Below are 23,307 nucleotides of genomic sequence, written 5' to 3'. Positions count from 1 at the left end.
CTGGCGCCTTCTTTTCTATTTTAGTATAAAATGTGAATCTTTGCTTTAAGATATGGAAAAAGTGCAAAGAAGCAAATTCACAAAAGATTCTGTATTTTGAATTAAATCCCTGTTTGTCAGAGTCTGACTATCAGAATCCTGTGGATAGTGGAAAGCTGGAACAATAAAGGACTAGATTTTATTGTAGAAGCTCCTTCATTAGTAAATGAGAAAATTGATTAATAATAAGAAATATATTGGTTGCCTCCTTTACCTATTTTGGTTACTCAAGATCCTAGATTTTTTAAGCAAACTCTCCACCTATAAACAGTGGGAATTAATAGAGGGATTATTACTAGTTTGATAGAAGCCTAACAGTGGAACCTTAATCTATTGAAATTTGCCAAGGTGTAGACCAATTCCAGAGAATCATGGTGCCTTCTAAACCAGATATTCAGAAATTCAAGAGCAGAATCAGTTTTTCTCTCAAACTAACCTTTAGTTCTTGCTTCAGAAATTCCACTAAAGATAGAATTGTTACATGGATATATCAGTCATTTGGGTTGTATAAGCTATACTCCTGCAGTAATAGCGGAGACTCTTAGTGACTCCGAACTGGTTTCAGATACAGCCTGGGGCAAAGAAAGTGGATGGCATCCCCAGGAAAATGAACTAATGATTGGCTTATTCAGAGAAGACACATATGGAAGGATCTTTTTTCAATAGCAAAGGTGAAATCATTTTGCATTTTCTTTATTTTATCTTTGCATTTGCTTTAGAAAATAATTTACTTTGATATACCAATGCTGGTTGTATTAGTCTATTTTCACACTGCTATAAACAGTTGCTCAAGACTGGGTAATTTATGAAGAAAAGAGTTATCATTATCAGCAATTGACACACTTCCCCATGGCTGGGTAGGCCTCAGGAAACTTGCATTCATGGCAGAAGGAGAAGAAACACATCTAACATGGCAGTAGGTGAGAGACAGTGAGTATGTGAAGGAGGATTAGTCAGACATTTATAAAATCATCAGATCTCATAAGAACTCACTAACATAATAGCAGCATGGGGGGCATCACCCCCATGTTCCAATCACCTTCCTCAGAACATGGGGCTATGGAGATTACAATTCAAGATGAGATTTGGGTGGGGACACAAAGCCTAACCATTTTATTCCACCTTTGGCCCCTCCCAAATCTCATGGCCTCTCATTTCAAAGCCAATCATGCCTTCCCAACAGTCACCCAAAATCTTAACTCATTTCAGCATTAACTCAGAAGTCTCAGTTCAAAGTTTTATCTGAGACATGGCAAGTCCCATCCACCTAGGAGTTTGAAAAATCAAAAGCAAGTTAGTTACTTCTAAGATATAATGGAGGTACAGGCATTGGACAAATGCTACCATTCCAAATGGGAGAAATTGGTCCATACTATGGGTCTATAGGCCCCTGCATGTCTGAAATCCAATGGGGCAGTCATTAAATCTAAAGCTCTAAAATGATCTCCTTTGACTCCATGTCTCACATCCAAAAAACCCTAATGCAAGAAGTGAGCTTCCATGGCTGGGACAGCTCCACCCCCTGGCTTTTCAGGGTACAGTCCCCCTCCTGGCTGCTTTCCCAGGCTGGCATTGAGTGTCTGTGCCTTTTCTAGGCCTATGATGCAAGCTGTCAGTGGATCTTCTGTTCTCACTTCCACTGGTGGACTTCTTCTCACAGTTCCTCTAGAAAGTGCCCCAGTTTAGATTCTGTCAGATACTTATCTGTCAAACACTTATAAAATGTGGGGCCTCTAACTTCACAATTCTCTTTCACACTGCCCTAGCAGAGGTTCTCCATGATGGCTCCATCCCTTCAGCAAACTTCTGCCTGGACATTCAGGCAATTTCATACATTCTCTGAAATCTAGGCATACATTCCCAAATCTCATTTATTGACTTCCATGTACCTGCAGGTCCAAAACCACATGTAATCTGCCGAGGCTTGGGGCTTTTGCCCTTTAAGCAATGGCCTGAGTTGTATGCTGGCCCCGTTTAGCCATGGCTGGCAAACAGGGTGCCAAATCCCATGGCTGCACAGAGTAGCAGTGGGGCTCTGGGTCCATCCCATGAAAGCTTTTTTCCTCCTAGGCCTCCAGGTCTGTTATATAAGGGACTGCTGTGAAGGTCTCTGTCATGACCTGGAGACATTTTTTTCATTATTGGCTATTAACATTTGGCTTCTTGCTTTTGCAGATTCCTGCAGCTGGCTTGAATTCCTCCCCAGGAAATAGGTTTTTCTTTTCTAATACATGGTCAGGCTGCACATTTTCCAAACTTTTATGCTCTGGTTCCCTTTTAAATATAAGTTCTAATTTCAAATCATCTCTTTGTGAATACACAAAACTGAACACTTTCAAAATCAACCAGGTCACCTCTTGAATGCTTTGCTGATTAGAAACTTGTGCCCAATACCCTAAATCATCTCTCTCAAGTTCAAAGTTCCATATATCTCTATGGTAGAGGCAAAATTCCACCAGTTTCTTTGCTAAAACATAGCAAGAGTGACCTCAGCTCCAGTTCGCAAGAAGTTGCTCATCTCCATCTGAGACCACCTCAGCCTGGACTTTATTATCTACATCATTATCAGTATTTTGGTCAAAACCATTCAACAGGTCTCTAGGAAGTTCCAAACTTTCCTGGATCTTTCTGTCTTCATCTTAGCTCTCTAGACTCTTCCAGCCTCTGCCTTTTACCCAGTTCCAAAGTCACTTCCAATTTTTCAAATATTTTTATAGTAGTACTCCACTACCTCCGTACCAATTAACTCTATTAGTCTCTTCTCACACTGCCATAAAGAACTGCCCAAAAGTGAGTAATTTATAGATGTTTAATTGACTCATAGTTCCATATGGCTGGGGAGGCCTCGGGGAACTTACAGTCATGGCAGAAGGGGAAGAAGCAAGTCTTACATGGAAGCAGACAATGTGTAAAGGAGGAACTATCAGACACTTACAAAACCATCAGACCTCTTGATATGTTACTCACTATCATGAAAACATCGTAGAGGATACTGCTTCCATGATCTAGTCACCTCCCACCAACTCCCTTTGTTGACACATGCAGATTATGGGAATTACAATTGAAGATGAGATTTGAGTGGGGTCTCAAAACTTAACCATATCACTGGTCTTAGTCAGATTTCAATTACAGTAACATTTAGTGTCAGGCATTGAGGGTCTCAAATGAATAAAACAGTATTTTTCCTGTTTATAGGTGAGTGAGGGTGTGACTATAATTTATGCCAGGCAATACCAATATTTCATAAAACACCTCAACATATAATTAATAATGTAAGTACAATGTGAAAGGTACAAAGGAATCGTGTAACAGAATGAGAAAGAATAATCAGTGTACTCCTCTTCATTTACCTGGTCTCATTACATCTGTCTCCTTATTGTGCCTTCAACATGCCAAGTACATCCCAGCATCAGGGCATTTTCACTTTCTCATCTCTCAGAAATGCACTTTCCTTAGATATTTGCCTCCCTTGCTCTCTGAATTGTTTGTAATCTTGGCTTCAAAGTAACCCTCAATAAGGCTTTCTGAATACCCTATCTATGTGTGCTCTGTCACTCTGATTTTTTATTATTTACTTCAGGGTAACATGTATGTTTATTTGGTTATTTACATACCTTCTATTAGAATACACACACTTTGAAGGCCAGGGATTTCTTTATTTTGCTCAATTCTGCAACCTCATACCTAGCAACATATAGCAGATTCTCAAATATTTGTTGAAAGAATGAATGAATGAATATTATAATAGGAAGAAATTAGAAGAGAATAAAACATGGTGATAATTTGGCTAAGTATGGAAAAATAAAGAGGATTTCCATAGCAGTATGGGTGGTATAAGGAAAGACTCCATTTCCTTTGTTACGCGTTGGTCCATTAGATTCCTCAGGGGTAGGGTTTTCCTAATGAGCATACCTCTCCCACAATGAAAGGATTCTCTAAGTTTTGGGATGAGGAAGGTTTTCTGCCCCTCCTCTAAGGGTAGAGAGTTTTTTATGTTTTATTTTTTGTTTTTGTTTTCCCTCCTATGGCTGCCATGGGTCTTCACCTGCTTCTTGGGGACAGAAGGTTTACTTTTTTTTTTTTTTCCAGTTACACAAATCTTCTGTTCAAAAGAGGAGAATAATTTAATAGCAAAATCTTTTGTTGTCCCAAGGCCTGCCACTGTGGAAGGGATTCTTTGGCTTCTTAATTGTCCCTGTAGTTCTGTTGAGTAACTGGTGAAGTCCATCGATACGAATGGTGAGTGAACACAACTCCTCTTTTGTCTATGTCTTTCAGGATCTCTGTACTGTCATACTAGCCTACATTTGGTCTCTAGAATTTTACTAAACATTTTACCTGAATTCTTACTATTCTGTATGGCAGTTCCACCTTCCTCCTCTGTGTGACTGAAAATAATCCAGAGCTCATCTCCTATCTCTGCTTGTAGGCTCTCGCCCTACTTTAGATTTAAGGCTATCTGGTTGTGCTGAGCCCTCTTCCTTTCAAGGGTTTGAAAAGAAGTTATAGTTTAATGGATTATAATGGCTTTAGACTGTCATTAAGATAAAAGCAATCACTTCACAGCTTTTTACATTGTATGTTAAATATTCTGTCCCTCTAGTCCTTTTTATTTTTTATTTTTGAAAGGAATCTCAGTCTGTCACCCAGGCTGGAATGCAATGGTGTGATCTTGGCTTACTGCAACCTCCACCTTTCAGGTTTAAGTGATTCTTCTGCCTTAGCCTCCTGAGTAGTTGGGATTACAGGTGTGTACCATCATGCCTGGTTAATTTCTGTATTTTAGTTGAGACGGGGCTTCACCATGTTGGTAAGGCTGGTCTCGAACTCCTGACCACCTGATATTCCCACCTTGGCCTCCCAAAGTGCTGGGATTATAGATGTGAGCCACTGTGCCCAGCACAATCCTTTTTATTTTTATTTGAATGTACTTACTACATTTTAGTTTTATTTAAGTAGGGGCTCTCTTGTTTCTTATAAATGTAATAGTTTTTATATTATTTGAAAGCTTTTATATGTCAGAATATTTAAATGACATATGGCTAAATATGAAGCTCTTTTAAAATATATATGTTTTTTCAACTTGGATTTCAGGTTTAGGAGATGCAGGTGAAGGTCCGTTACATGAATAATTTCATGTCACTGGGGTTTGGTGTGCAAATGATTGTGTCACCCAGGTAGTGAGCTGAGCATAGTACCCAATAGATAGCTTTATAACCCTTACCCTTCTCTCACCCTTTCCACTCAAGTAGGCCTTAGTGTCTGCTGTTTCTTCCTTGTGCCCAGTGTACTCAATGTTCTGTTTCTGCATTAGTTTACTTAGGACAGTGGCCTCAGGTCCCATCCATGTTGCTGCAAAATAATAATAATTTTTATATTAGTTCATTCTTATACTGCTAAGGAAGACATACCTGAGACTGGGAAATTTATAAAGGAAAAAGTGGTTTCTGGAGAAGGAATCTACTCCTGGTGAAGAGCTATAAACACTGTTGAAATGAAAACAAAGGATTTAAAATATTACATAAATTTAGTTGATAAAGCAGAAGCAGGGCTTGAGAGGATTAACTCCAATTTTGAAAGAAGTTTTGCTGTGGGTGCAGTGCTACCCATCAACATGGTATGCTACAGAGAAATCTTTTGTGAAAGGAAGAGTTGATGCAGTAAACTTCATTGTTGTCTTCTTTTAGGAAATTCTCACAACCATCCCAACCTTTATCAGCCACTACCCTGTTCTGTCAGCAGCCACCAACACAGGCAAGACTCTCCGCTAGCAAAATGATCAATGTTCTCTGGAGATTCTGATAATTGCCTTTTAAGTTAAGAATTTTTTTAGACATAATTCAGTTCACTTAATAAAGTGTAGTATACATATTACTTTTATATGTGCTGGAAAACCAAAAAATATATGTGACTTATTTTATTGCAGTATTTTTGTCTTATTGCTGTGATATCAAACTCATTTGCAATATCTCCAAGGTATGCTTTATTTTAATCCTCTGTTAATTTTTTCACAGTTATCTTTTTGTTAATTCATTATATATATATATTTATTTTATTTTAACACACACTATGCATATATATATATTATATATTTGAGTTAATTTTATTTTCTCTAAGACACTTGCATTTTGAAAAATCTCTTAATATTGTCTTCTAAAGTCTGTGACAATTTTTGTGCCATATGATGTTTATCTTTATTATGTGTCTTTTATCCAATTTTTTGAATTATATTTATTTATTGATTATTCTTTCCTTTCTAATCATTACTAATGTTTTTTGATGGAGCATTTCCATTTGAAATCGATTGTACTAAATTATATGTTTGTCAGATGGGTCACAGGATACAGTAGGTACTTAGAACCTTCAACTAGGATTTTCTGCTTCAGAACTTAAATATTGTGTTTTCTACTCTGGAGGTGTGTCTACTCTTGTTTCATGTTTTCTTTTTATTTGGAAAAGCAAGTGGTTCATATAACTCACAGTGAAGTTTCTAAAAGTTCTATTGGGTTATCACCCCACTGTTTGAATCTTTCTAATCCACACATCATATTTGAATGAGGAAGCATACAGAAGATACTAGATCCCATGCTTTGAGTTGTCCCAGTTAATACGAAATTTAGTATAGATGGCCTGAAGTGCGGATTTATGAGAATAATATTTTTTTAAGATACTAGGTTTTGAAGTGACTTATTACACAACAATATGCAACCGGAAGAACCTTATACACCAACAGTGAAAGGGGCAGTTTGAATTCTGTACATGTTTCTTAATCTTGGTCTCCTTGCAATTGAGTATTTAATCTTCACACAATCAACTGTAAGAAATAATCTTCTGTGCTTGTTTCTGGTGAGGAAAGTTTGACTATATGCTTGGGCACCATGTGAATATGCCATTTGTTAATATTGTGTAGTGGTTTGACTACATGACCACAGTTTGGAAAGAGCTGTGATAGCCTACAGGTAAGTTAGAAATCCAACCAGAGTAGAATTTATTAACTAATATTAAGAAATAATAACTTGAATTTAGAAAAAGAATTAAAGTAGATCAGCCATTGTAAAATCTTTCTCTCACCTCTATTTCTCTTGCTGTAAATTCACTGGCATCTTTTCAATATAAATAGGAAGGCATATTCTATGTTGCACCCTAAGTTGTTTCTTTCAAATATTCTAGAAAACAGAGAACATAATAACTTTTCAATTGTTACAAAATATGCATTCAAGAATACTTATGATTCATGGTCTTAAACTGTGGAAAACTTTATATGTAAGATGTAATTTAGCAAAGATAAAAATATGGAGCAAATTAGAATTAGCATTAATGTGGCCCAATATTAATATTTTTGGGTACCACCAGCATTCCTGAAGACTCATTACCAACGGGCTCTGCAACACGTCTAAACCTTGTCAGTGGCTGACATTATTTGGTAGTCTCATGAGAAGAGCTACCATTATGTGGGTGGCTTGAGAGTCCTAAATCTATAGTCAGTCTGAATCTCTTCTCTCTTCTTTTATGTGCCACGGGAGATCAAAAAATTACATTTGATTTAGACTGTACATGAAAGATAAGAAGGGAAGATTTTCCTTATGCACTCACTCAATTGATAAAACGAATTTATCAAGGTTGAAGTTTATAGTATTAATAGCAGTCTGTGAAGTCACAAATGTGTTTGTCGTATCATCAAAATTGTAAATATCATAGTCATGTTTATAATCTCACATTTCTTTACATTTGTTATGCCTGCTTTTCTCGTGACATTGCAGAGTACTGCTTTGTTTTTCTATCACACATGATATTCTAATTGCAGAAACCTAATTCCTCCATGCAGTCCAGGTCTCAGTGCTGTAGACATTTCTATTTTGATATTAGACCTTTCAATATTAATGACCCCTTAAAGGAGATAAACAACCTTTTTATTTTTTATCATCTAGTTGTTTAGCATCATAGTATTATTTAGCTCTAAGCCACAAACAACTTTTTATGTTTAAATAACGAACCATAATTTAGTTTCTTTACAATTACTAATTAGCAGCATCAGTGCCTCAACTAGACTCAGAGCAGCACAGGAAAAAGGTTTCTGAACTTTAAGAAATTTACTGACCCACATTACTTTAGGGTGAGATTCAAACACATGTTGGATAATAAAGTCCAGAAAAATCCTTTGGTGCATTTCACCTGCTCTCCTGGTCTTCCTTTTTCTTCCTAGATAATAATAAAATTTTGAGAAAAAAAAAAGTGCTGAAAAATGTGCTCCAAAGTTATCACATTTATCATTTGGTTCACTAGAAGTATCAGTCTTGAACTGCTAACAGATTTTTAAGGCCTTCTAAATCTATCAAGGATCAATTATAAGCCATCTAACTTGAATGTGGAAATATGTTATTCTGGTTGAATACAAGAGGGAAGAATAGGAACACTGCAAGCCTGAATCCCATGTGATTGAGGATGATAGAAGTTCTAATGCCCAGTGTTTCATTCATTGCTTTATTCAGTTAGTCATTTTATTAAACACCACAATATATAAGTTAATATACCCAAAGTATAACTTATACTGCTTATATTATACTAAGTAGAAGGGGTTGCATAAATGAAGTAGAAACAAATCTCTTAGCAACGAAGAGGAGAATTGATTTAGTTTCTTTCTCAGATTCTTTGAGATAAGGCTCTGACTTACTATATGCGTGTGCATATGTATGTTTGTATGTAAGTGCATGTTTCTTTGCTTATTCTCTCTCATTAATAGCTGGTAGAATACATTCATGTTCAGGGCTTGGCATGTTTTTATTCTAAATTTTAGAGTTCCCAACAAAATGAACATTGGGTAGCAGACCTTTTGCTTTGTTTCTGAAGGGGAAGGAATGGGTTATTTATGTTGTGTGGCTTCATAGTTGAGGAGGATTCCTGCTTCACCTGGTATCCAGGATTCACCTGAGCTCAGCAGAGCTTCAAGTTGCCTATGTCGTCATCAAGGTGCAATACTTACTAGCTAGATGAGAAAAAGGTTTTTGTACAATCTTCTCTTCTTTAGGCTTTAGTGTCCCTAGTTGTCATGGAGTATGTAGTAGCTGCTTATGAATTCCAGGTCCTTGTCCCACCTCTGGTACCTGTGACGTCATCCTTCCCTCCATAGGACAATGATGCAATCAAAATTTATAATACAGAGATTAGAGTTTTTTAAAAAATCACTGTTTTCATGAGTTCTGCTGTGGATAAACCCCTTAGAAAATTCTTCCAGTGATACTGAGCCTTTGCTGTTCTTTTCATATTAAATGATTGCCAGGGTCATTGCACCAGTTGGATCTAGATGGTTTTTGTGGGCTGCTGAGGAATAGAATTGTGAAGTTTCTGAGATGAAGTAACCATGATATACTGCCCCTACCCCAGAAATAATTCAATGATTCGAACATGGGTTCCTGCCACAAACATAGCTGTTCTATGATTCTCAATTTAATTAATAAAGATTTTTGCTTTCATATCTATGTCTCTTGCTGGTACACCTTGCCTAGCTCCATCCTGTCTGTGACCCCTGCACCAGGGTTCTGGTTAAGCCACAGAGATTATTATAAACAAACACTTCAAAGTTTCTCTACCAATGTAGTCAGGATTATGTATGATAAAATGTCTTCCCAAGTCAAAAACCAGTTTGCAAACATATCAACATTAATGATCAAAAAGCATCATCTGGTCCCATAGGAACCTAGAGATACCCATAATTATGAATAACTGGGAATTCTATCCCAATCATGTTACCACTTGATATTGCTAAGTGTTACTCCTCCATCAAACATCACCAAGGAATAATTATTTAATATACTTTACTAATATATTGAGGTTTATAAAAAATACATACTCCTTAGAAAAATATACTTACCAAATATATTCTAGTGTAGGTCAAAAATATATTCATAAAAATGTGGAAGCATGTTACTGAATATATGTATGTATATAGTTATCACATATATTTAATTATAAATAACATATTGATGATGATTATATGAATATTAAGAAGAACCATTTAAGGAAATATTTTCTACTAGTACCTTTTTGGGAGTTACAGACTCTTTCTCTCTCTACCCTTGAATCTAGCCACAGCAAGAGAGCTTGACTGAAATAAATGTAAATATTTCATAAAATGAAGCCATGAAAATGTGGAACTGGTCAGGTTAAGCTAAGCAGTTACAGGAAACAAGTAAATTTGGAAAAATAAATCAGTCAATGAGTCATTCATTAAATTGCCTTTTGGTGACTTGGTCATTAGAGAAATGACCTGCTTTTTCTCTGAACATTCCTCTTCCACACCTCAGGTAAGGTCTCCTGTGGTGACTCATATCTTCATCAGTTCACCTTTCCTTTTTGTTCTGTCAGCCTCTCCAATACTTTGTATGTGGTTCCTTTATTAAAGGTTTCTAATTGAAAATGAAAACGTTGTTTCTATTTTCCAAGTGGAACCTGCATGATATAGAAGGAGAGGGTGTTTGAGGGGAAGAGAAAAGCACATACAAATGGAGAGGAAAGGATGACCCCCTCATCTCAGAGTGTGGTCAAAACTGTGTAATGCTAATGTGCGAGATGGCTGTGGGAGAAAATCAGGGCTTCCAAGACAAGCAGGGATCAGATTAAAACAAAAATGGTTTTTACTTCCACCTGGGGAATTTGAAGTTTGACATATAAGCAATAGGGATTAATTAGGAGATTTAAACCAGGAGGGTTGCATCTGAGATTTTAATTTGAGAAAGTGCATTCAAAAACTGCAATTACTTTCATGACAACCTATTAATAGCAGAGGCTAGATAGGAAGGGATGAACCTTAAGGCAGAGGTTTAAAGTTAATTATAACTTCTGGACTGGACAAGTTAGCATGGATTTACTTCTTCCTGCAAAGAGCAACTATAAACTGTGGAAATAAAATAATAGAAAATTAAAGGGAAATTCTTAAATGTGGTGAAGAATTTGGCAATCTGGTTTGAGGAATATAGTACCTAGAATCTAGACCACTGCATTCCCAAAATTATGGCTTCTTGCAGATTACACATATAGTAAGGAGTTCAATTTTGGCAAAGTTTGGTCTAAAAATATTAATAATATGGTAATGTCTGGAAAAACCTAACTTTACAACATAATGAATGTCACAACATGTCATTTGAAGAGGAGATGAAGGATCGAGAAATGTTTAAGGATGGAAGATGGAAAGAAAAAGTCGATAATAGTTGCTGGCTTCTAATATTTGAACATCTCATGTACAAACAGGATTTTAGAGCATTTTCTGTGGCCGAGGAAGGAAAAGTTCTATATAAACCAGAATAGGTTTTAAGAAAACAGATGCTGGACACTCTGAGGAAGAGCTTTTCTGCAATTAAAACTGGTAAAGATGGAAGTTTCTGCATTAGACGATAATTTATTTTCTTTCAAAGAACGTACTATTCAGAGGACAGATGACCATTGGCCAAGAGTCTTGAAAGGCAAGTTCCCATATTACAACTGTCAAACTGCAAGGAGAAATAAATTCTCAAAGAGTTGAGGACGCTTTAAAGCAGCATCTCATGTTTTCAATCACAATGTTTCTTTGGGTTTGAATCCCAGCTTTGCCCTACATTACATATTCTTATATGTAGACTATATGTTGGAAATCTGCTTTATAGGTAATACTTATTACATAATATATATAGTGATAATTATGTTATACTTAATGTGTATTTTATTTTCAAACATATATGTGTCAATGATAGTGCCAATTATATCATTATGTCAAAATTCGATTCTAATGCTTAGGCAAAATTTACCTGAGAGAAATAATATACAGATTTATGAGAGTATTCACAACTCTTGTATGTATTTATTTTTCTAATTATATGATTTGATCTATAACTGCATTTACTCTTTTTTAGTTTTATTTCATATGTACAAACTGTAGAGTAGCATAATACCACTAGATTGTCTATTTTTGAGGTAAGCACAGAGAAAGTGCAGCTCAAAACAAAAGTTTCATCATCTATTAACATATTTCAGGCAATAAACGTGTTAGTATAGACTTATTTAACCAAATTTTTACGAAGTAATTTGATTTGGAATGTTATACTAACCACTTGTATTCACAAGGATAGGACCTACACTAACAGCTATGTGGTCAAACATGGAAGTCTTCCAAGTTAAAAAGTTAATATTAAAGCTTCCTGTTTTGAGAGCCTAGAATAATAAAACAGAAAATTCTAATTACAATGGCACCTATTTTATCCTAATTTATGCTACTGATCTCCTCATTTTCCAATTTCAATGCAATTCATCTCTTCTTTATATTCCTTTTGACATAAGCCTGCCTTTACCCAGTAACTTCTGCCGATTGTCTACAAGGCTGCCATTTCTCCATCCAGTCTGTGACCCACCTACATGCCCTGGTGCACACCTTACTGAGATGTAGATCAGGCTCTAATGATACTTGGCAACAGCTCATTTAAAATAAATGCAATTAAGTCAGACAAAAAGCTAATAAGAACTGAAAAATAATGTAGTATATCAATTAGGGGAAGTTCACAATTTTCTCTAACAAGAAAAGTCAATGTAAGCTGGGTGTGATGCCAGAGAAAATGGAATTTAAAAAATATTATAACTAATGCTATTCCTGAAAATAAAGACTATGTAATGACCACCTTTCTGGCTTTAAAAATTAGATATGATAACTAAGTAAATTCATTAAGAATGATTTTTTATAGTATACATAGGGGTTAAAGGCATGTACCTATACCTATATTCAATTAAGTGTTTACTGTACAACTCACAAAATGCTTGTACTCTCCTGAGTGATTCAAAAATGGAAACACTTGGCCATTGCTCTCAGAAAATCTTCAGTTTATAGACAGGAGACAGGTATATAAAGAGATTTGACCCATATATGGTAAAGAATGTGTTCAGGGATAGGTGAGGCTAGTTATCTCAGGTACAAAGGTAAAGAGGATGCCAAAAACAAAAAACCCTTAGTAATCAGCAGAAACCATATTTTGATGTAATTTTTAAAAATCAACATTAGTGAAAAAATAAAATATCAAAATCATAAATTACTGAATTTTTATTTTGTCTTAAGCTCTAATACAGTACCACATGATATTGGTAAGAACGATGCTGAGACAGGCACAGGGGAGAAAGGGGTTCTAAAGGACAAGGGCCTAGTTCCTGCCTATAGCGGAGATGAGGTAAAATCTCAAAAATATTTGTAGACAAATATGAGAAGCACCATAATAGGGAGGCTGAGTTAGCTTGATGAGGTTGAGAAGTGGGCAGGCATTGTAAAGCACAGCAGCATTCAAAAGAGATGTCTGTAAAAACACGGTGATTTTTATTTGATTTCTACAGAAAGAAATCTTCAAATAGAAAAAATAAAATAAAATTTAAATAGATAAGTGCTGTATCAGTAACAGTTCTGAGAAAAGATGACTATACAAAAATATAAAAATATTGATTTATTCACAAAGTACTTAAACTTTTTTATATAAAATTTTAGGTTTTTAATTCAAAGTCACATTTATTATAGGAATAAAACTCTGGATAAATGTATTTCTTTACAATGAAGTAAGCAGATGGCCTCAGCAACATAGTTTTGCAAGAACTTTATACACAATTAAATTTTTTTTTAAAGAGATGGGATCTCACTCTATTACTCAGGAGGGAGTACAGTGGTGTGATCATAGCTCAGTGAAGTCTTGAATTCCTCGGCTGAAGTGATCCTCCCATCTCAGCCTCCTTAGTTCCTGGGACTGTGGGAACACACCATCATGATCAGCTAATTTTTTTAATTTGCCGAGACAGAGTCTTGCTACATTGCCCAGACTGATCTCCAAACCCTGGCCTTAAGTAATCTTTCTTCCCTGGCCTCCCAAAGCTCTGGGCTTACAGGCATGAGTCAACCAACTTTACAAATCTTATAATCAGTGTGACTTGCATTCATATATGTTTGCCCCTTTTAAAATTGGGTAATTGTGTTTCCCTCCATTTGTAGTCCCTTTGCTTCACCAGTCCTACAATTTGTGATTTCTAGCTCTCTGAGAAATGTACAAATGTATACGTGAACTGGCTTTAACTGGGTTTGGGTCTAAATCCCTAGATAATTTTTTTTTATTTGTAAATGTAGAATCAATTGTCTTCAGTCTGATGTAAACTGTTGGCCATTGACTATGATGTTGGAAAACACAAAAGAAGATTTAGCAGGACTTATAGATTTTGCCATTTTGTTGAGGACATAAAATAGTGTAATTTATAACACACTCTTCTGAATTGCTTTCATGTAATTGCTGTTAATTGAGCTTTTAAAATATTTATATTGTTTATCAATACAATAATTTTGTTTGTTTATTCTCCAGTCCCTAAGAATCTTGACAAACTACTGAATTCATTCACATCAAGAAAACACTTTTTTTCTTTTACTCTTGACTTTTTAGTGTCCAATTAACAGCTAAAATGTTATGTCACTATGGGGTCTTGCTCTGCTTTGTATGTTTTTTTGTTTGGGCCGTGAACACAACAGATCTTACTGAGTCATAATAAAGGACCAATTTAACTGCTTACAGAATCTAGAAAATGTGTATATTCTATTAAAAAAGTAGTGTTACAACTGGAAGGCTTAGGAAGAGGAACAACCCATATGCCAGTGAACTTGAAAGAGGATACACAACCCTAAGGAAGGAGCAAGACCATTCATGGGTGTTTCATTGCAATTTCCATTAAATTTAATTTAACATATGCCAATTAAGTTTTACTAATATTTAATGTATAGATTAATTCTCATGTCCTCCAACATCAACTGGAGTATGTATGGGTCTCTTCAAGGAAAATTACAAATTTCACAATTCAGAGATCAAATGGCAATACCCTCATCTACAAGGCATTAAAATGTATTTGTCACCAGTTAAGTGGATTTATGGATTATATTATCTAGTTTTAACTAAAACAAATCCTCTGAAAGTGAAGAAGTGGATTAAATAAATTTCTGAAAAGAAAACAAAGTTGAAAATAATATTAATAAAGTGATTCCTCAGAGATGACATTTTTATTTACATTATAAACTTTTCCCAGACAACAGTAAAAGCAAACTAAACAGATTTGACAAAATTAGCCAAAAATTTCTAAATGTAAAAATGTTCTCTCTAATATAGTTTTGTATTCACTGTTGTTAATGGTGAACCTTTCTGAAGGATATATTGTCTATTTTATAAATTTGACTATGTAATATACCTATTTAACAATGGTGATTATGAATCATATATCAAAGTAAATTGAACTTCAAACGGGATTTTTAAAATGCTGTGTCTCAAAGTATTAAAACAAGATTTCCAAAGAAAGATATTCAATCACCTTGCTTTCATTAAAATGGGGTAAATAACACTTTTAGTGAGATTAAAAAAAAAACGTATACCCTTAAATGTTTAAATTGATCTTGCAATATGTAATAGTCTTGTTTTCACACTGCTAATAAAGACATACTGGAGACTGGGTTATCTATAAAGGAAAGAGGTTTAATTGACTCGTAGTTCCACGTGGCTGGGGAGGCCAATCAGGAGCAAAGTCTTGTCTGATGTGGCAGCAAGCCAGAGAGCTTGTATAGGGAAAATTTCCTTCATAAAACCATTAGATCTCATGAGACTTATTCACTATCATTAGAACAGCACAGGAAAGATCCACCTTCATGATTCAAATACCTCCCACTGGGTTTCTCCCATGATACATGGGAATTATGGGAGCTACAATTCAAGATGAGATTTGGTTGGTGACCCAATGAAACCATATGTTATATTAAATTCATTCTATCCCTTATTAACATATATTTTTGTATGCTTTATGATGTGCAGATTATTTTAGCAAAATAATATATGTAATTTAGGAATAAATATATATTGAGGTGAATAAAAAACTGAATTTTGTAAGTCTGGGCATGGTGGCTGACACCTATAATTCTAGCACTTTGGGAGGCACACATGAGCCCAGGAGTTTATAACCAGCCTGGGTAATATGATGAGACCCCCATCCCTACAAATAATTAAAAAATTAGCCAGGTGTTGTGATGGGCACCCAAAGCACCAGCTACTCAGGAGACTGAGGTAGAAGGATTGCTTGAACTCATAATGTTGAGGCTTCAGTGAGCTGTGATCACACCATGGCATTCCAGCCTAGAGGGCAGAATGAAACCTTGTTTTTATAAATAATAATAATAGAAATAATAGAGAAAGTACTGAGTCTTCTCCCAGGGAAAGTCTGATAATGATGATATTTACTACTAATATACATTCCATATTTATTATATGCCTGGAAATATTCATAGCACTTTAGACATTTTCTCATGTGTTTCTTACAGAGATTATAGATAGAATGAAAAGCTGGGGCCAGAATATACATTCTATTGTGTCTGAATCCAAAGGCCATGCTTTAACTACCATAGTATACTGACATTATCTATTATATCACTTGAATTAAATATGTTCCTTTGTGTGTCATCTCAGAATTAAACTTAGATTAGTTTTCCCTGACATTTTATTGTTGTGGACAACTAAGTCTAATTGTGGGATAACAAAATTTAAAAAAAAATAGCAATAATTTTTACCAACTAAATGATATATCAATAGGTATGAAGCAGAATGAAAAGAGAAATTTAAAATATAATCATATACCTTAAGCTGATGATTCTGAATCGTGAAAATATATAATATACATATTTTTATATTGTTATATATGAAAGTTTAAATTCAGCTTCAAAAGTGAATCAGCAGTCCAGACCATTCATATCTTTGGCACCTAATTCTTCAACTACACTAGAAAATAAAGCCTTATCAATAATTAGTTACCAAGGTAAAATTTAATCCATTAGTTGATTTATTCTTTTAATTAGATTTGCATTTGAAAGATTGAGATTTGGCTTTTATTTTACTTAAATGCTGCATTTGCATTATTTCACACCCACATTTAGGCTCTATTCATTGTATAAATATTAATAGTTAATATGATTTATATTCTAGGTTAAAAATGACAATAACAAAACTGACTTGCATTTAGATTTTATAAGGGAATTTAGAGGCCCTTAAATCTAATTTTATGCCTGTATTTCTAATCCCTTATAACCAACTTCTAAAATATCCCCCTGAATTAACATTGACCTTGTATCTCTAGGACAGATTTGTTGGACTTAGAACATTTATCCTACCATTCTTATAGAATTTTAAATTTTTGGAAAATACCCCAGTCATGACTATCAAAAGGTCATGACACTTGGTTGGTCTCCTTCACCTACTTTTCTAGCACTCAAATCAGGAAGTTTAGGACTCAGCATGTGTCCTTTGACAAATCAATTATTTAAACTGAGAATTATTTAACTATTTTGAACTCATAATTTCAGAGTCCCCTGAATATCCCCCTGAAAATTTCAGACCTAGATTTCAGATGGTACTCTCATTCTGATCCAACAAGGGCTTTTTTTCTTCAAACCTTGCCTCTAGGGTATAGACTAAATATTGTACCAGGTATTTTAAGGCATGATAATTACTATTTACATATCACCCTGCAAAACGTCATCCTGAGACTAAAACTGAAATGAGTTAATATTAAAATGTTAATTGTTTCAAGTACAAATAAATTACAGTGTTTGCAGAAGGGGGGTAAGGTTTTAGTTAATTCAGTAAATATGTAAGAAGTGTAATAAATAATACAGTTTCAGTTCAAATTTCAGACAGTTTGCTGTCTCTGATACTCTGTGATGTTGGAGGCCTCAATCTGGCTTAAAAGTTGGCTGAGAAAGAAGGTTGTGATATTTTTGACTCAAACTTTTTGAAAAATCAAAAAGTAAATGAAGGAATGAATGAATCAATCAAAGAATAAAGGAATAAATGAGTAAATGAATTGGCTCAAGTGACTAAGACATCCGGAATAAAGCTAAGCACCATATTTAGCTCAGCAGTTCTTCTCTTATTTACAATGTACCACGGTACAACACTCTCTGTGGAATCAGGTAGACATAAGTTATCATTCCCTAGGTGTAGGAATTCACCTGCACTTGTGTTTTTAAAGAACTAATAGAATAAGAGAGGACTGGACCAGTCGTAAGTGAGCTGTAGCATCTGTAGGATGTAACAGGTTAAATTTATTTTGAATGTAATATTATCTGGAGGAGTTGCTAGCTCACATTGCTCCAAAAACAGGTCACAGAATACTGAAAAATGCTCTCTGTGATACATACATGAAAGATTGAAAGAGGCAAAATACAGTAGTGGTACGGGCCTTTAGGTATCTCATTCTTGTGCCTGCCAAGGGCTTAGCATCTTTTGTAGAATGGTCTCTTGACACTTTCATGATGGTAGAAGATAAAATGTTGCTTTCCAAAGCAGACAGGTACATTTTCCTGGAAGACGTTGTAATCATAACCTAGAGTTTGTTCCTTACTTTAAAAGCCTTTCTTGGTATCTATCTGTAAAGATGTTCAAGTTGACAAAAGAACTTATATCTCTATTCTGGTATAAAGAATATCAGGATCCATTATTTTATTCTTTTCAAATTTAAAGAAACACTCAGATATCAGAAATCAAGTTGTGTGTCAGTGTTTCTTTTTTTTTTTTTTTTTTTTAATTTTTTATTGGATTATAGGTTTTGGGGTACATGAGCAGAGGATGCAAGACAGTTGCGTAGGTACACACATGGCAGTGTGCTTTGCTTTTCTTCTCCCCTTCACCCACATTTGGCATTTCTCCCCAGGCTATCCCTCCCCACCTCCCCCTCCCACTGGTCCTCCCCTTTTCCCCCCAATAGACTTAACTATTCAGATCTATGCCGACAACATAGCTTTCTGTACATTATTTCCCTTGTAAACCTTTATTTTATTTTAATGCAAGTTATTTCTTCATTTAAAATATTTTCTTATTTTGGTTGTGTGCCTGCTTTTCCTTGAAACTTTATATTTTCTCTTTCCTTCATTTTTCATACTTATTTTGTGCTTTTGTCTACATACATTACTTTAAAATACATTACATGTGATAGAGATGATACTTAAAATACTTCAGATGTGTTTCCATACCTTATAAATATTGTTGTTCTAGAGATTCCCTTCTCTATACTCTCTACCCACTTTGAATAAATATTTTTCTGTTTCATGATTACGCTATAAAACAAGGAAGTCATTTCTCAGCTTTGACTATCAAATGAGGATTTTTTTGTTTGTTTAAATTGGCAGCAGGAAAATAAGCTTGAAAACCTGGCTTTGCTAAGAGAGTGAAAATTTTCTAAACTCTTTAGCATATCAGAACTAAGCCTGGCAGTCTCAGATAACACAGGTACATCCATAAATATTGAAGAGACTCCCTGTTTCCTCATGACAACTAGTGCCTGAGGCTTGCTACATTAATGTAGGAAGAACTATAACCAAGAAGGTAGAAAAGTTCAAACCTGCCCCTTCTCTATAGGAGAGAGACAGAAGTATAAGCAACAGGTAGTCTGAAGACATGTGACTTTTTTAACTGAACTGGTCCAGAATGAGAAAGTACAATGGAAAATACCTGAGTGTTAAAAAATTATTATTAGATGGCTTAAATAAATTATGGTACTTATAGGTGTAATATGTACTCGTTTAGAATAATGATGGTGGTTGTATTTACTGTTAAAAAATAAGCTAAAAAGCTATGTTTAATATAAATATGTGAGTGATTTTAGAATTAAATTGTGAATAGGCTCAGTAGGATTGGGTTGTTGTCACAAAACTTCTGTCTCCAAATAAGTATCTTTTTGACATTGCTCCTCACTGTTGCTTGCATGCTGTCCACCATGGTTGTCCTTCAACATGACTGGCCTCAGTCCCCAATTATCTCCACGTGATTTTCCAAAGTTTTCCAAGTGAGTGACTCTGTCCAAATTCTAATCTGCTTTGGACAGTTTCTGATTTGCTCATTTAGATCAGAAGTCTGTAGTTAAACTCATAATTAGTGGCTGCAGTGTACAAGAGGTCAAAAGAGGGCATTAAGCTACCTATTTCAGAGTCATGGGTAGGATAAGATTTGTGTGAGAGAAATGTGAGAGAAAAGAAGAGTGTTGATACTTCTAGAATTAAGCTCATTTGTAAAAAGAAAAAATTGTGGTCAAATAAAGTTGGGAAATCCTGAGTTAACCAATATTACGTAGGTTTCTCTATCACAGGACTTTTTAGGAGCTTTGGTATGTAAATAATCATTTTGCGTGTTCAAATTGGTAATGTAATATTCTAAATTAATGTGTCTGAAGACATCTTTTTATTTGTATAAACATCTCATTGTGCATTTTTGTTAACATACTTTGAAATATATTAATTTTAAAGAGGAACAATGTTGAAAAAAGTGTATCTTCCCATTTTTATTGAAGTGAATATGTTTAAGTGAATATGCATATTCATTTACTCAAAATCTGTTCAAGGCCTACTGTGTGAGAAACCTTGTGCGGATGCAGAGAACAAAACTCTAAAGTTTTCACAGTGGACTGAAAATATAAACAATTCTTATTTCTGGGTAGATAATTATGCATAATATATTTTGTTGTTTTTGCTAACCAACATTTTATTCTTCTTCTTCTTCTGTGAAATGTGTTACTTATTTAAAAATATATATTTATTTTAAATAAAATATGTAAATATTATTTATATTTATATATAATATAAATATATAAATGTATTTGTTTCAAATAACTAAGACATTTTATGGAAGAAGAATAAGATGATAACAAAGAAGAAAATGTTGGTATATATAAAAAAGTGTGAGGGAAGACTGCCAAGATGGCACGGTAGGAGCAAATCAGGATTGCAGCTCTCAGTGAAGATGCAAGAGTGAGTTCAATCCGCATTTCCAGATGGATCTTTGTTGCCCACAGAACGGGGAAATTCCCAGGTGTAGGAGAGACACGGGACGCCAGCACAGCTGTTTTGGCTTATGCGGCTGTTTCGGCTGGTGCCGCAGCACAGCAGCACTCCACAGAGAACGCACTGGTCTGGGTGCCCAGTTGAACCGGCAATCTGAGATTTGGGACGGCAGATTAGCATATCCATCTGATTAAACGGGACTTGGACAGTGAGCCAAACCAGGAGATTCCTGGGAAGAGACGTTTGAGCCGGAGCAGTGGGTCACTGCATGGGAAATCACACAGATCCCAGTGCCCTATCAGCAGCCAACTGAAACACCTGGGAGAGAGTCAACCGTTCAACTTAAAAAAAAAAAAAAAAAAAGAGGACCCTGAGGCAGGGAGCCAGGTGATCAGGCTCGGCGGGTCCCACCCCCACAGGGACAAACAAAATGGCAATTCAAAACGCTCAGGGTTGAGAGGTTCACTGCAGGCACAGCTGAACCCAGGACCGTGCAGCTCGGTGGGGGAGGGGCATCCGCCATTACCGAGGCATACCACCCCTACTGAGGTACACTCCCATTGCTGACACAGCCTGCAATTGCCAAGGCAACCCACCATAACAGAGAGACTCCGCCAACAGGGTGGAGCCTGTGACAGCAGTGCGGAGCCCGTGGCAACAGGGCGGGGCCCACGACAGTAGCATGGAGCCCACAGCAACAGGGCGGAGCCCACAACAACAGGGCAGAGCCCACAGCAGTAAGGCGGAGCCCATGACAGCAGGGCGGAGCCTACGGCAGTAGCGTGGAGCCCACGGCAGCAGCAAGGAGCCCACAGCAGCAGGGTGGAGACCACGGCAGCAGTGTGGAGACCATGGCAGCAGGGTGGAGCCCACAGCAACAGGGCAGACCCCACGGCAGCAGGGCAGAGCCTTGGCAGGCAAATAGTGACTAGACTGCCTCCTAGCTGGGCAGGAAGGTGCAACGGATACTCATAAAGAAAGCCCTAACTCCCCAAGACAGAGCATCTGAGGAAAAAAAGGGGTTTTATGAGTTCTGCTGCAGCAGACTTAAATGTACTGGCCTAAGAGCCCTGAATGATCAATGGAGCTCAAAGCTCAGCACTTGAGCTCCTATAAAGTACAGACAGTCTCCTCAAGCAGCTCCCTCACCCCTGTATATCCAAAGAGTCACCTTAAAAATGACTGATCAGATTGACATTTGGCAGGCATCATTCTGGAACAAAGATAGCAGAAGAAGAAACTGGTAGCACCCCTCACTGTTCCACAGCTGCTACAGCTGTACCCCAGACAAGCAGAGCCTGGAGTGGCCCTCAGCAGTCCTACAGCAGAGGGGCTAGACTGTTAGAAGGAAAACTAAGTAACAGAAATACTTCATCATCAACAATCTGGGCACCCACTCAGAGACCCAATCGAAAAGTCAGCAACTACTCAGATGACAGGTGGATAAACCCACAAAGATGGGAATAAACCAGCGCAAAAAGGAGAAAAACACCCGAAACCAAAACACGTCGCCTCCTACAAAGGGCCAAAACTCCTCACCAGCAAGGGAACAAAGCTGGACGAAGAATGAGTGTGATGAAATGACGGAATCAGACTTCAGAAGGTGGGTAATGAGAAACTTCCATGAGCTAAAAGAACATGTTCTAAATCAATGCAAAGAAACTAAGAACCTGGAAAAAAGATTTGAAAAAAGATTTGAGAAAATGATAACAAGAATGGACAAGTTAGAGAGGAATATGAATGAATTGAAGGAGCTGAAAAACACAACACGAGAACTTTGTAAAGCATGCACAAGTTTCAACAGCCGAATTGACCAAGCAGAAGAAAGGATATCAGAAGTCGAAGATCAACTCAATGAAATAAAATGAGAAGCCAACATAAGAGAAAAAAGTCTCCAAGAAATGTGGGACTATGTGAAGAGACCTAACCTATGTTTGATAGGTGTACCAGAATGTGATGAAGAGAATGAATCCAAGCTGGAAAATACTCTTCAGGATATTAATCAGGAAAATTTTCCCAACCTAGCAAGGCAGGCCAATATTCAAGTCCAGGAAATACAGAGAACACCACAAAGATATTCTGCAAGAAGAGCAACCCAAAGGCACATAATCATCAGATTCACCAGGGTTGAAATGAAGGAGAAAATACGAAGGGCAGCCAGAGAGAAATGTTGGGTCACCAACAAAGGGAAGCCCCATCAGACTCACAGCAGATCTCTCGGCAGAAACGCTACAAGCCAGAAGAGAGTGGGGGCCAATATTCAACATCCTTAAAGAAAAAGAACTTTCAACCCAGAATTTCATATCCAGCCAAACTGAGCTTCATAAGTGAAGGAAAAATAAAATTCTTTGCAAACAAGCAAGTACTGAGAGATTTTGCCACCACCAGGCCTGCTTTACAAGAGCTCCTGAAAGAGACACTACACATAG

The 23,307-nt window shown here is 36.3% G+C and overlaps 1 protein-coding gene and 1 long non-coding RNA gene across 2 annotated transcripts in view; one reads left to right on the top strand and one right to left on the bottom strand.

Moving 5' to 3' along the window:
- Positions 1-23,307, top strand: part of LOC118146914 (uncharacterized) — a 336,502-nt gene that overhangs the window by 169,262 nt on the left and 143,933 nt on the right. The window lies entirely within an intron of this gene.
- Positions 1-23,307, bottom strand: part of LOC118146703 (keratin, type II cytoskeletal 8-like) — a 125,868-nt gene that overhangs the window by 8,465 nt on the left and 94,096 nt on the right. Inside the window, exons 2-3 of the mRNA XM_078347730.1 lie at positions 12,117-12,219; positions 5,275-5,391 (exon numbers count right to left, since the gene is read on the bottom strand). Of these exons, the coding sequence (XP_078203856.1) occupies positions 5,275-5,391; positions 12,117-12,219 (220 nt within the window). The remainder of the gene's footprint in view (positions 1-5,274; positions 5,392-12,116; positions 12,220-23,307) is intronic.

The sequence above is a fragment of the Callithrix jacchus genome, chromosome 13 (assembly GCF_049354715.1).
Source record: "Callithrix jacchus isolate 240 chromosome 13, calJac240_pri, whole genome shotgun sequence".
Lineage (NCBI taxonomy): Eukaryota > Metazoa > Chordata > Mammalia > Primates > Cebidae > Callithrix > Callithrix jacchus.
Note: the sequence above shows the minus strand (reverse complement) of the source record. Positions and strands in the feature narration are given on the sequence as shown.